The sequence below is a fragment of the Triturus cristatus genome, chromosome 5_1 (assembly GCF_964204655.1).
Source record: "Triturus cristatus chromosome 5_1, aTriCri1.1, whole genome shotgun sequence".
Taxonomy (NCBI): Eukaryota; Metazoa; Chordata; class Amphibia; order Caudata; family Salamandridae; genus Triturus; species Triturus cristatus.
The window spans coordinates 136,297,949-136,312,330 of NC_140587.1; the positions used below are offsets into that span (position 1 = coordinate 136,297,949).

General features: G+C 42.7%; 1 protein-coding gene across 5 annotated transcripts in view; it reads left to right on the top strand.

Annotated features, from left to right (window-relative positions):
• LOC146830407 (microtubule-actin cross-linking factor 1, isoforms 6/7-like) overlaps window positions 1-14,382 on the top strand; it is a 456,496-nt gene that overhangs the window by 149,838 nt on the left and 292,276 nt on the right. For all 5 annotated transcript variants that reach the window (XM_085604595.1, XM_085604596.1, XM_085604592.1 and 2 more), the window contains one exon: window positions 1,851-1,958. In XM_085604595.1, coding sequence (XP_085460721.1) covers window positions 1,851-1,958 — 108 coding nt within the window. The remainder of the gene's footprint in view (window positions 1-1,850; window positions 1,959-14,382) is intronic.

Genomic DNA, 14,382 nt, shown 5'->3' on the forward strand with positions numbered 1-14,382 from the left:
AGGAGGGCGCATGTCATTATCCTCCCTGAGCCTTAATAATCCCATCCCCATGGCCATTAAATTAAAAGGGTGATTAAAGGGCCAAAGTAACCCCATCCACTGGGGGAAGCTCTGGTACAATGGCCCAGGGGACCTAACTCCTCGGACACCGTTGTTTCCTCGCACTCTTGCAGACAGGGAGACAAAGAATTGCTCCTGCCCTGCGGGAGCCGAAAGAAAAAACGCTCCTTCCAGATGGGAGCAATACTGGACCCCACCGCAACGGGGATGTGGGGGCCCTAGGGCTGCTCCTGCAGCTCCCAATGTAGGAAATGTGGGGTTTCTCGGTTGGGCACCAGAGCACCCCAATGAAAAAAATGTTTTAATAAATGTGTGGTTGGCTTCTGCACGGCCCATGGGGCTGCTTGCAGGGAGCCTGCGGGGCCATGGTGGCCTAGGGCTCCCACTGCGGAACCCCAAACAAAAATTGAAGATGTAAGTGCCCCTGGTGAGCACTGGGACAACCAAAAAATAAATAAAAAAATAAAAGAATGATAAATAAGTGGCAGGAGCCCCATAATGCGCTGTAAGGGCTTTTTATTGATTTCTTTTTTTTTCCATGGCCAAAACCACTGACATTCACCATTTATAGCTTTCTCTAGTAACTATAACTCGTGTCCTAAAGTAACAATGACTCACCCCTGCACCATGCACTGCTAATTAGAGAACATGTTACATCACTCATGACATGTTCTATTACATCATTGATAACATCAATGCATCATCTGAAATTACCTCATTGATGAATGTTGAGATCTACAATTACCTTAAATAAATACAATTGATGACAACACTGCATGGTAGGGACGTGACTAATAGTTACTTTAGGGCATGAGTTATAGTTTCTAGAAATAACTATAACATGAATTTAAGTGGTTTTCTTCGTGTAAAACAATGTTTTAAGAGACATTTTCACTTAACTCTAAGCTGTGATGTAAAGGTATCCTGAGGCAAAACATCGCAATGTATAGGTAATAATCTACAGCAATGTAATTACATGTGATGTAACGACTGACATTTGTCGGGAGAATGAATAATGGTGGGTACAATGCCATGATCAGAGGTGCTCAGAGAGCAATGGTTCATGTGGAATAAGTCTTTTACACATTTGAATTACAAGAAGGCAGTAGGCAATTAAGTGTGGATGACAAATGCGTGGTCAGCAAGGAACTAAACAAATGTCTGTTGGCTTGGTTGAGACTAAAGTCACATGATGATGACTGGTGTAGGGTTTGGTGTATTTTTCAGCACATAGTTAAGATCATTGATTAAGAAACTGATGGCAGACAGTAAATGGTCACTGCCTGAACTTCAACTGAGACAATGACTAGGAAATGATGTTAAAAAATAAGAGAGGGTAATTTGATATTGGGGACCCTTCATCATGCTGATCATCCTTAAACTCTTGCTTTATTTATTGGCATTGGATCTTATGGAACCCACCCCAGTAAGGGAGCAGCAAGTTGTTGGCAATAAGATCAGGGCATAGGAAATGATTAAACATTATTTGCATAAGCTGTGAGAAGCATTGTAAGCTATTGTAAAGTTATTTTGGAGTGACTTATGGACACATAGAATTAGATGTATCTATAGCAATCTTCAAAACAATTACTTTGATATCCTCTCTGCAGCTCTAGTCATGTGTGTCAGATTATGGACATGTTGTGTGACCCTTTAAATCCTAATTGTACAGTTAATCAATGCACCGCCAAAAACCTATGCAGGAAGTTACTATTCCTAGACATGTGCACTTTCAAAAGATGATGTATGGTGAAGTTTTGGCCTGAGCTGTTGGCTTGAATTTTTTCCAGCTGCTGGCTGTGGAGATCCTTCAGCACCAAAGTATAATTGACCGACTTCTGGGACTCTCCAAGACTCTGCTCGTTTATTGTCCACTAGCCATTCAACAAAGCCTAGAGGTAAGCGACTCCTCCAGCTACTACACACATTCACACGCTGGTAGGGACCAGTGATATTCAAATAATGATCTTTGGTTGTTTGCCATTCTTTTTATCTATTCTTCACCCGTCAAGCGCTGTGGAGTAACCAAAGGATAATACACAGCACTCTACAGAATTTCAGGATAAATAAATACATGCTTGTGAGCCATTTTACAATAAGTGGTCATTTTGTAATTTTTATTTTACTTATGCCCAGTCTTTCTAAAATGAATTGCTTTCAATAAAGAAGTCAATTGCCAACAGAGAAAGAAGGCCTTCCACCGAAAAGCGAATGAATGCATTGATTATCTTAAACTAAGCTACTTTCAGACATTAGTACAACTGCACCTCACCTTTGGGGTTGAAGGTTCACATGGGGGACATCACTCAGTATCACTTCTATATAGAAACTAAAATGTCTTTCAGAGAAATAATGCCCTTAAATTTAAAATGGTTTGCCCAGTAATTCGTAAGACGATCTTCAGCAAGGAACATCTGGTCTGATTCCTTGCGTACTTTAAGTCTGTTTTACTTTGTCAATCGGCCAAAACAAGCTATGGTGCATAGGCACCTGAATGCGATGTGTGTTTCTTTTGGCTATCTTAAAAGCACTTTTAAACATGTTTAATGTAACTTGACCAGCTGCATGCCTATCAAATATGACTTCAAAGTGCATGATCTTTGCACGTTGCAGACCCTTCATATTCAAGAAGCTGTGTTAAGATTCGATATCCTCCTCTTTCAAGGTTACTTCCTCCTTTCCACCCCCGGCACTTTACACTTACAAAAATTTTATAGAGGAGGTACAATCTTGGCAAGGAAATACGAAATGTGTGGAAATGATGGGGTTGGCCCTCTGAAAAAGCACATAAGCGCAAAAAGCTCATCACAGACTTCCAGATGCATATTAATAAGCCAATGAGCGGCATGGGCTATGGATTTATTTGAGAGAGGCTGGGAAGCGCCTAAAAACTAATTAAGAGCCAATAGTGCTATGCACCAGGAAGTAATTTGTAGCAAGGTCTGAGTGAATACCATTTGCCTGGGTTCAGAGGGCAGCGCTGAACCTGGACCCGACGTACACTGTCTGTCCCCTACTCTCTGTGAAGAAGATGTTTTATGACCCTCCCCCTGCTTTGGCATTCCCATGTAGTAGAACCATGCCTTTCCAGAATGGCTGGACAACCCCAGGGGCTACTGATCACCTAATCAAAACAGCCTGACTAATCCACTTAACTCTGCCCAATCAGGTCAGAGCACTAGAGGGCTGAATTTTGGCGTACAGACAAAGTCTTACAACTTCTTGTCTGTACACTTTAGGAGAAATTCAACAATACCCTGTTGTTGGATTTATCAATACCATTCAGGAAGTCCTTGAATGGTATTTGTATGATTATCCTAGCGGGAATTATTACTTAATAACTACTTGCCATGTTAACCTATGTGGCTGGGGATCTGCAAAGGGGAAAATGAACTGGGCAATTTCTCCAACCGCAGGGCTTATAAAACATTGTTTATAAGGGCCCTACCTATATCTACAGGACCCCCCACCCCTAGAACACCTAGGAGTACATTTAGAGGTTCTGAATAGATGCAAATATTGCAGATCCTCCCTCCACAGTGTTCCTAGCACAAAAGTTGATTTTGAGAAGCACAATACTGGGAGTGAAATGTGCAATTTCAATAAACCCAGGGCTAATAAAACTCATTTTTCAAGGATCCTCCTTATACATACCTGCCCCCCACCCCTGGGGCCCCTATGGGAGACCCTGGGGGTACCTAATATGCCACAACATTGTAGGTTATCAATTTGTAAGTGCCCGAAACACCAAAGTCGGGTTTGGGTACAATTAGCATTTTAGAAGCAGTTCTGCAACACAGGGCTGCTTTTAAACTGACGTCAGGCTTCAGCAGTGCACACACGCAAATGCAGAAAAGGGCTGCTGGCCTTTAAACTGCCCTGCCCTATTCTATTCTAGTGACTTAAAGGTATTTTTAATCCCCCTGCCCTATATGTACTAGGGCCTTATAGGGGAGGTCATGCCAATCGCAGGGATACCCTATCTCATAGTGTACACTAGTGTATGTAGGTGTTTTCACTGTCTTCTAAGTGTCTTTTCAGCATAGCAATGGCCCCGGGCACAGGATGACTTTGCAACAATTTATATATATATATATATATATATATATATATATATCAGTTTTAGCTGCATTTTTTCTGTGGAAAGTTACAGTAGTTTAATTATAATTGTGACCCATATTGCAGCATTTAATGTGGGAAATGCCATATAATAAAATACTGACCTAAAACCGTGCTATAGCTGCAGAGAAATCAATGACAGGAAAGTTGACTGCCCGGTTCGAAATTCACCAGCCGCTTCCATTACCCTGCATGCACTATAATGGCAGTTTGCATCACAGGCTCAATTCCTTTCTGCCAGCTGGTGCTTAATGGATCTCATAACCCTTCAGAGGTGTTTTTATCTCTTTTTTTCTGAGAATTTGTCTTCGAAATTCATTAGAAACAACTTTACTTGACATTTTTTAAGGTATTAAGACTTTTTCCTACTTGGGGTTTTCTTTTCCTTCATTGTGCCTTTACTATTTGTGAACTGTCCCAAGTGGGAGAGAAAGAAGGCGTCTTCAGAGCTTCATGAAGTGTGCATGGTCTCGCTACCATCTTCCCCCATTATTAAAGTCTGTCATCACTGGCAAAAGATGTCAAAAAGAGCTCTAAAGGATAGGGATGGCATTCGCTTTAGAGGAAAATTTGAAAATCTTAATGCTGAAGACGAAAAGAAAAAGCAGATGATAACGGGCAAGGCCAAATTGGCTACCAAAGGCTACTCCCATGAAAAGGATACCCGTAGGGTTAGATCCAGAGAGAAAGAACATTGGAGTCATCACTGTCATTGTTCTAGACACTGTCACACCTCAGGAGAGCATCCATTAATGTTGAGTCCATTGGCATTGATGTGTTTGCTGTCAAGAGACCCTACAGCTCTGGCCATATCACTCGGGCCGTGTAGGTACCGACTATTATGACATAAATTCTAATTATATCGGCACCCTCGACTACGAGACCAGCTCTATCAACAGCAGTAGTAACAACACAGACATCGCATCATCGCTCTTCAATAGCACGACTCCTCAACATTAACACTCCATGTCAGTGCATTCTGCAGCTCCATCGTCTACATGGACACATCATATCTTGGGAGCCAAGAATGTTTATGATGTCAGAAGCCGCCATACTGTCAACCTCTAGAGGATCAACATCAAGAAAGTCGTTCTCTGGGTACTCTACAGGGTCAATCCATACCCTTTCTTCTGTTCATTCTAATACTAAAGTCCAGTTGGATTGTGTGTTACCTCCAAAACCAAGGTGTGTCATACCTGCGGAGGATCCTTTGCAGGTGCCTTTAGGAGCATTAACACTATTGCCCCTACCTGACACTCTGGTAGCCTATAATTTCACTGGCTTCGTCCACACCACAAGGTGAAACTCTGCAGGATGTTGCTGTTTCTCCATTGCTTCATAGATAGCGTACACCTGTAAATATTCTGAATCAACTAAAAAGGAAAAAAACACCCTCAACTTCTCAGAGTACATCTAGAGATCATTATACAAATGCATCCTACACACTAGTCTCGCTTATTTATTTACTTATCTAATTTATTTATAGAGCCAAACACACATTCTCTCATGGATAGTCCGGTGCTAGAACTCCTGCTACATTACAGCCTATTTTGCAATATATTATAGGGGGAATAACCAGGTCTTCAGTTTTTTTCGAAACCTGGCATAGTCTGAAGTCAGGCGAAGATCAGCAGGTATAGAGTTCCAGTGGACGGCCGCCTGATGGGCAAAAGAACAACCACCCATTCTAGTTTTTGTAATGCATTTGACATTGATATCCCTATATTAGTCGAGTGCACAGCTCATGCTGGCTTATAATAATCCACTCAACAATGTAAAATGTCCGGTCCAATGGCACATGATGCTTTGTAGACATGGCATAGCATCTTACATTTGGCTCTCTTATGGTCTAGCATCCAGTGAAGTGAATTTAAACAAAAAGAAGCTGAGCTGTTTCGGGCTGTGTTGCAAATGAGTCTGGCTGCGACATTCTGGGTGGACTGCAGGCAAGTAAACAAATAGCCATTCCCAATTATAGGGCATTGCCATAATCCACCCTGCTCAAGATCAATGCCTGGACACCTGCCCTTTGCCATTCCATCATAATCCAGCAGAAGAGCTTACATAAAATTGAGCAGCCCCATTACAATCAGGAGCTACAGAGGGTATGTGCCAAGCCGCCCTCCACTCAATGATCAATAAACCAAACGAGGCTAGGCACTAAGGAGGGGTGTTACTTTTATAATTGCTTTAGGACCTACACAGCTTCAAGGGAATAATTATATCTCTTCCGCTACTGGTATTGTATCCAGATAGTTGTAGTCCTATTACCCTCAAATATCAAAAACAACAACAGCCCACCATTAACCAACACCTTCACAGAGAAAAGTCAAAAGTACTTAAAGAAAAATGAAGGTGAAAAGTGAGTGGGCACCTCACGTACGCAACACCAGGGAGGCTACCAGCCGGTTCTCGCTAGTATGCCCACGTTTTCTCATCATCGGTTGCCCACTCACGGAAAGCAAGAGTTAGAGTCCAGTGAAGAGAAAGAGGGAACAGACCAAGAGAGGAAACTTTTTCCTGTTCCCAACAGAGAAAAGAAAAGAAACCTGTGTATTGCAAAGAACCAGATGTTCAAAGCAATATTTAAAATTGAGTTACAGACTCACTTATAATCACCCTCTTTATTCAAACCGGTGAGCCTACTCAAACTAAAAGCACTCGATGTTGCTAACCTTTATAAGGAAGGCCAACATGTTTCATTGCCACTTAACTGTGTTCTGGCAAATTCATCAGGGCAAGGGTTTCGATCACCTCACTGGAAATATGCTTTTGTGTTGCGGGAGGGCTGTTAAGACTAAAAAGACAGAAACAGAATAGTCAATCTCTGTTCCATTGTCAATTGACACACACCAACCAACTGTGTTTATAGTCACAGAATTTTACACAAAAGTTAATGTTTTTTCAAAAAAATTGGGTATTTACCATGTAGAGGCGGAGGGCATTCGTACCTGCCTCCACTCTGCCGCTCGGGGTTGTATTGAATACCTTTACCCCCGATATTTATGGCAGCACTATTGCTAGCTCGTTAAACACCTGTGGAAAAGAAGGCGTCAATCAGGCTACGCATCAAACAGTATTGCACTGTATATATTGTGTTACAGCCAATGTGCGCCACAAGTAATTCCTTGCTCTCAAACTCAGAGCACCCACCACTCATTTAAAAGGTACCAGGGTATTTCTAATTTCAAATTATACCCCGGGTAGCTATGCCTAATAGCAGTCCGACATGTCCAAACATAGCCCCCACGCTTGTGCACGATCGATATATGCACATAACATCATTAAAAAGCACTCGCACGCTGACACACTTCTCACCGCAACCGCTATCTGGAAGGGCCGTATCTCATCCCCGCTTCACTCTTCCGGTGTTCAGCAGACGCTAATATTGTCAAGCCAATGCCACGCCCCTCTGTTACCAGCCCACATCTCATGGAACAAAGCTCGCGCCACATTAGAAACTGTAGTCCTTCCCTGGCGGCCATCTTGGAGTGTCTACGGGGATATCATGTACACCTAGTCTACAGCTACCCCGATAAGTGATAAAAGGCGGCGGAAATATTGACGAATATGGACCGCGGGGGCTTAGGGTATAGCAAGTACAAGCTAACCACAATTTTAATCCGAAGCGCTTTCAAGGTAACCGACCGACAGTATATCTGGAGACTGATCTAAAAAGACCCATTAGAGCAAGACATTGGTGACAACAACGTCTATCATCCGCAGTAACTCAGGTTCAAAGGGGGTAATGTGCTAGCTCTTCACAAACGCTATTTGACTCCTCGGTCACCCCAACACAGTTGCAGCCAATAGGTGACCCACCACAGCGGCCATCTTAAAGTGTATATACCTGCAATGTAAAAAATAATATAGTGAAAAATAGATGTCTCAGAGCATTATTTTTGACCGGGTGCGTGCACCCTGGAATTCCTGTAATACAACCCACCAAGATATTTACATTGCTTTCAAGGGTTCTATTACCTACTGATCTTATTCCACTCTATACAGTCGTTTAGCCCCACTCGGTCCACTTTCTCTGAAAAAATCCAGCGCGCTTCTTTGGTTGCTAAGACTTGTTCAATACAGTCATTACTGGCCACTACCTTTTCCAGGACCACCCATTTTAAGGCCTGTGTGTCATGTTTAAATTCACAAAAATGTTGTACCAGGCGTGTGGTGAGTTTCCCAGCTTTGATCGTACTTAGATGTTCCTGGACCCGAATTTTTATTTTCCTTGTCGTTAGGCCCACGTACTGTAGCCCACACTGACACGTGAGTCTGTAAATGACGTTTGTGGTGTTACAGTTTGAAAATTTATTCAAATACCAAATTTTGCCACTGTTGAGTATTACAGATTTAGTTTTGTCCGTCAGATTACAGTAATCACTTATCGGGGTAGCTGTAGACTAGGTGTACATGATATCCCCGTAGACCCTCCAAGATGGCCGCCAGGGAAGGACTACAGTTTCTAATGTGGCGCGAGCTTTGTTCCATGAGATGTGGGTGTGGCACTGGCTTGACAATATTAGCGTCCGCTGAACACCGGAAGAGTGAAGCGGGGATGAGATACGGCCCTTCCAGATAGCGGTTGCGGTGAGAAGCGTGTCAGCGTGCGAGTGCTTTTTAATGATGTTATGTGCATATATCGATCGTGCACAAGCGTGGGGGCTATGTTTGGACATGGCGGATTGCTGTTAGGCATAGCTACCCGGGGTACAATTGGAAATTAGAAATACCTTGGTATCTTTTAATGAGCACATGTCGACCTTGTATATGTGTGGGTGCTATGGTTGGACATGTCGGACTGCTATTAGGCATAGCTACCCGGGGTATAATTTGAAATTAGAAATACCCTGGTACCTTTTAAATGAGTGGTGGGTGCTCTGAGTTTGAGAGCAAGGAATTACTTGTGGCGCACATTGGCTGTAACACAATATATACAGTGCAATACTGTTTGATGCGTAGCCTGATTGACGCCTTCTTTTCTACAGGTGTTTAACGAGCTAGCAATAGTGCTGCCATAAAAATCGGGGGTAAAGGTATTCAATACAACCCCGAGCGGCAGAGTGGAGGCAGGTACGAATGCCCTCCGCCTCTACATGGTAAATACCCAATTGTTTTGAAAAAACATTAACTTTTGTGTAAAATTCTGTGACTATAAACACAGTTGGTTGGTGTGTGTCAATTGACAATGGAACAGAGATTGGCTATTCTGTTTCTGTTTCTGTCTTTTTATTCTTAACAGCCCTCCCGCAACACAAAAGCATATTTCCAGTGAGGTGATCGAAACCCTTGCCCTGATGAATTTGCCAGAACACAGTTAAGTGGCAATGAAACATGTTGGCCTTCCTTATAAAGGTTAGCAACATCGAGTGCTTTTAGTTTGAGTAGGCTCACCGGTTTGAATAAAGAGGGTGATTATAAGTGAGTCTGTAACTCAATTTTAAATATTGCTTTGAACATCTGGTTCTTTGCTATACACGGGTTTCTTTTCTTTTCTCTGTTGGGAACAGGAAAAAGTTTCCTCTCTTGGTCTGTTCCCTCTTTCTCTTCACTGGACTCTAACTCTTGCTTTCCGTGAGTGGGCAACCGATGATGAGAAAACGTGGGCATACTAGCGAGAACCGGCTGGTAGCCTCCCTGGTGTTGCGTACGTGAGGGGCCCACTCACTTTTCACCTTCATTTTTCTTTAAGTACTTTTGACTTTTCTCTGTGAAGGTGTTGGTTAACGGTGGGCTGTTGTTGTTTTTGATATTTGAGGGTAATAGGACTACAACTATCTGGATACAATACCAGTAGCGGAAGAGATATCATTATTCCCTTGAAGCTGTGTAGGTCCTAAAGCAATTATAAAAGTTACACCCCTCCTTAGTGCCTAGCCTTGTTTGGTTTATTGATAAAATTGAGCAGGCCAAAGCATTTCCACAGGTATCTTTTACTTGATTCTGCTAGGATAGGAAATCATAAAAAATCGGAGATTCTTTTCTACTATCCTTGGTTCTGGTGCGATACCCAGGGATGTTGGCCTCTACGAATTGTCCCAGAAGTTGTGATCTCTCCTGTAACAACATCAACAGTTCTTGACGTACCTAGATTTCAGTAATTATGGAGATGTTGCGATCCAGAGCATCACCCAAGAAAATACTACCATTGGTCCCAGGTTTCACAGAACTCGTAGAAGAAAAATTCTTAACACCAGCTACTTCGGCAAACCACGTTCCTAAAGAAGTACAAACCTGGATCCTGTCTATCTCCGACAAAGTCCAAAGCCAGATTCTTTGATAAGGTCTGTGGTCCAGAAGAAACATCCGTCTGTGCCAGAAGCGTTGGTCCCTCCAGAGAGAGTAAGTAAAAGAATAGATGCTGTAGGTAGCAAAGTTTGTGGATCTGCAGCAGTTACACTGAAATCAGCGAGTGATTCTATTCTTCTGGGCAGATGTGATAGAGCCTTTATGGGAATCACTGCTTGTCTCTGCTGATGATGTTCCAAAGGATAGATAGCATGCTGTTTAGAAATTCTAAATGGGGGATAAATGGTGTCTAATCTGGTCATCAGTGCTGCCCTAGATAGTGCAGATTTTACAGCAACAACATCATGGTATTGCATTAAGCAGACCAGCCAGGATATAGCGGTTTTGCGATTTGCAAACGTTCAGTGATTGTTTTGCAAAAGTGCCTGCAAAAATGATAAAGCAATTGCTATTTTTAACAAGGCTGATTATCCCTGCATTAGCTCAGCAGCACTGAAAGGTTTTGTATTTTGGCTGCAAAATTTGCTATCCCAGACTGCAAAATCCAGGGGTCTGATTAAAGCGCTCATCTTTGCTTTATCTCACATCTCTTGAGCCAGCTCATTTAAAGATTGTGAATCTACTTTTCTCAGGACTGGCTCTCTTCGACCCTCACACTGAGGAAGAGCTGGAATGGATGAAGGAGTTGGATCCATTAAAAACATTGGGTCTTGCAGAAAATAAATGTTTTTACCGTTCTCAATTTAGGCGCAGAGACTCTAGACAGAATTAAAGACAGAGGAGAATATTATCCTTAGCGTCAGGAACACAAGTACAAAACCAACACTTCCATTATACGCAAAGGTCTGTTTGTGGCTGACGCCAACAACTACAGCCAGCTGTCTGAGATTCCACTACAGAAAAGTCAAGACCCCAAAACAATTATAGCAGGCAATGAACAGAACACTCCACCCACTCTGTTGGGAGGAAACGTGGTAAACCACCTGGAAGAGTGGAAACAAATTACCTCAAACAAATAGGTCTTACAAATGATTCAGAAAGGCTACAACATTCAATTAGGGTCTTCACATTCCACTATTCCACAAAAAAGCCCCACAGTATCATCTACTTCATCTTCAGGCAGAAATAACATCTTTACTTCAGAATCAAGCAATTGAACTGGTTCATTCCTCACAGAGAGGGAAAGGTATTTATTCAAGATATGTTGTGGTCCCCAAGAAAGGTCTTAAGAAAGACGTTGGACCCATCCACAATTTGAGACAAGCCAATAAATTCATCAAGAAAGGAAAATTTAGAATGCTCTCTCCGCATCACATTTATCCGCTACTAATGAATGGAGACTCAATGTGCTCCTTGGCTATTCGGGATGCTTGGTTCAACATCCCAATAGTAAAAAATAAGCAAATTTCTCTTTGGAAAACCTTCTCACTAGTCGAAAACATTGCCATTTGACCTCCTATTTCCACCAAGAACTTTCTCCAAGTGCATGGTAGTAGTTGCAGCTTTCCCTTGCAGAAACAAAGTTCTCATCTACCCATACGTAGATGATTGGTCGATGAAGGCTGACACTATAAATCAAATACAAAAAAACTTCAACTTCACTGTCAATTTGTTAGACTGGCTAGGTCTTTGTTTGAACCTGGAAAAATCCACAACATCGCAAGTACAAATTATAAATTATCTAAGAGCAACTCTAAAAACTGTCAAATGAAAAGTGTTTCCATCGGAGGCCAGAGTGTGTACCATTTCTCAGAAATGTCACAAATTACGACACAACACAAACCCATCTGTAAGGCAGATTGCTTCTCTACTGGGATCAATGACCTTGTTCATCTTTTTAGTCCTCAATGCTCGTCGCAACATGAGACCACTGCAGCAATGCTTGGAAGAACAAGGATCTTAATAATAAGGGGATTGGCAGGACAAAGTGATCTTAACACTGCAAGCTTATCAATCATTTCAAAGGTTGCGCAATAAGCGCAGTCTACTCAAAGGAGCCCCTTTCACCAAGATCTACCTACTCAGGTCATTGTGACTGATGCCTCTCACTGGATGGGGAGCTCAAAAGAACAATCTATAATTCAAGGACAGTGGTCTCTCAAACAGCAGCTATATCACATCAACACCCTCGAGCTAAAATCAGTACACTTAACTCTCAGGGAGTTTCTCTCACATTGAATAGACTACTAGTACAAACAGAGAATACCACCAGCAGGTACTATTTAAACAAACCGTGTGGAACAAAATAATGGACTCGATCATGAGAATTTCTTTCCAGGCTGTTCATCTGCCAGGTCTGCAAAGCAAACAAGCAGACTTGGAGAGTAAACATTTCTATGAAAACTACCAGTGGGAACTCAACAATGCTGTCTTTAAAGATTGGGGTTTTCTGGAAATAGACCTATTTGCCACAACACAAAATGCAAAATTCCAAGACTACAGATACAGAATCTAGGATCCCCATTCAAAGGGCAATGCTCTTCTTATGAACTGGTCCACCAAATTTCTGTGCGCTTTACCTCCCATACCTCTCATTTCGTCAGTGATCATCAAACTCAAATGATCGTTCTTGATCCTGATAGCTCCGGAGTGGCCAAGACAATGAGGGTATCTAGAGCTACTTCATCTATCAATCAAACCTTACAGGAGGTTGCCATGCAATCACAACCTTCTGTCCAGAATGGGAGGAAAAATCTTCTATCCCAAGGTACAATTCTTGAATGTGTCTGCATGGCTCCTGAGGTCATAATGTATGGGCATTTTAGTTTGCCTGAGGACTGTATGCCTATACTCAAAGAAGCTCGGAGGCCATCCACCAGGAGTTCTTTTTATTTTTCTAAAGTTATTTTTGGCATTTATCATAGATACACATGTATAAAGCTTTCAGTTCCAAGTCTACATTCACTATTGTTTGCATTCCTACCAAATAGTCATATGTCAACAGTTAGCTCACTTGGCCCACGGGTAGTGAAATAAGCCATGTATTCAAACATGAAGTAACCTAAAACAAGAAAAGAAAAAAACATCAACTGCTGTCTCAGGGGCAGGGTGTCTCAATGATGTGTACTGAGTTATAGGGGAGTGGGATCTCTTGTCGATGAGGGGGCCGAGCACTGTGCCTTGAGTTTGACCGCCGTCAGTTCTCTCCAACACATGGTGGTGTGGGTGTGTCCCATCTCACCCCTCCTGGGTGTACCTGCCTGCTGTCAGACCCCTCACTTGGACCCCGCAGCAGGCCTCCTTGAGGGCTCAGACCTGGGCTGGAGCCTCATGTTTCCTGTCCCCCTGTGTGTCTCCACTGTGGGTTGCAGAATGTGCTGGTTGTCCCACTCAGCCACCCCTTTGACCAAAGGTCTGCTATCGGCTCCTGCGCACTCCCCGGGATTCCTCTCTCTGCAGCTCTCTCACCTCTGCACAGGGTGACACATGTCTCAATACTAGGACCCATGGCAGTCTTCCATGCCATTGTTACCCACCCTTTAGCCAAGATTAATGCTAAGTCAAGGAACCTATTCCCTACATCCTTGGGAGCTGGTTGCGGAAATGCCCACAGACTGCACACCTCGATGGTGTTTACTAGCGTTTGTTCAGGGTATAGTTTAGCCTCATTAGTACCGAACTCCAGTATGTCTGAAAGTGGGGACATTCTCAAAGTCATTTGTCCAAAGTCCAGGTCTAAGGTATGGCAATGGGGCTCCTTCTGGGATCTTCCCCATAAATGAATTCTATTTTATGTGGTGTCAAGTACATTCTGTGTGTGTAATTGAACTGTATGTTCTTGAGGAGAGTACTGTGAGACACCTTATACGGGTATGCCAGCAGCCTGTTCCATTTGGCATCTCTAAGTTCGCAGGCCACCAGGAGTTCTTATGCTTTCAAATGGAAGAGATTTGTAATTTGGTGTCCTACTAAGAATTATAATCCACTCGAATGTCAAAAAATGCTATTTTT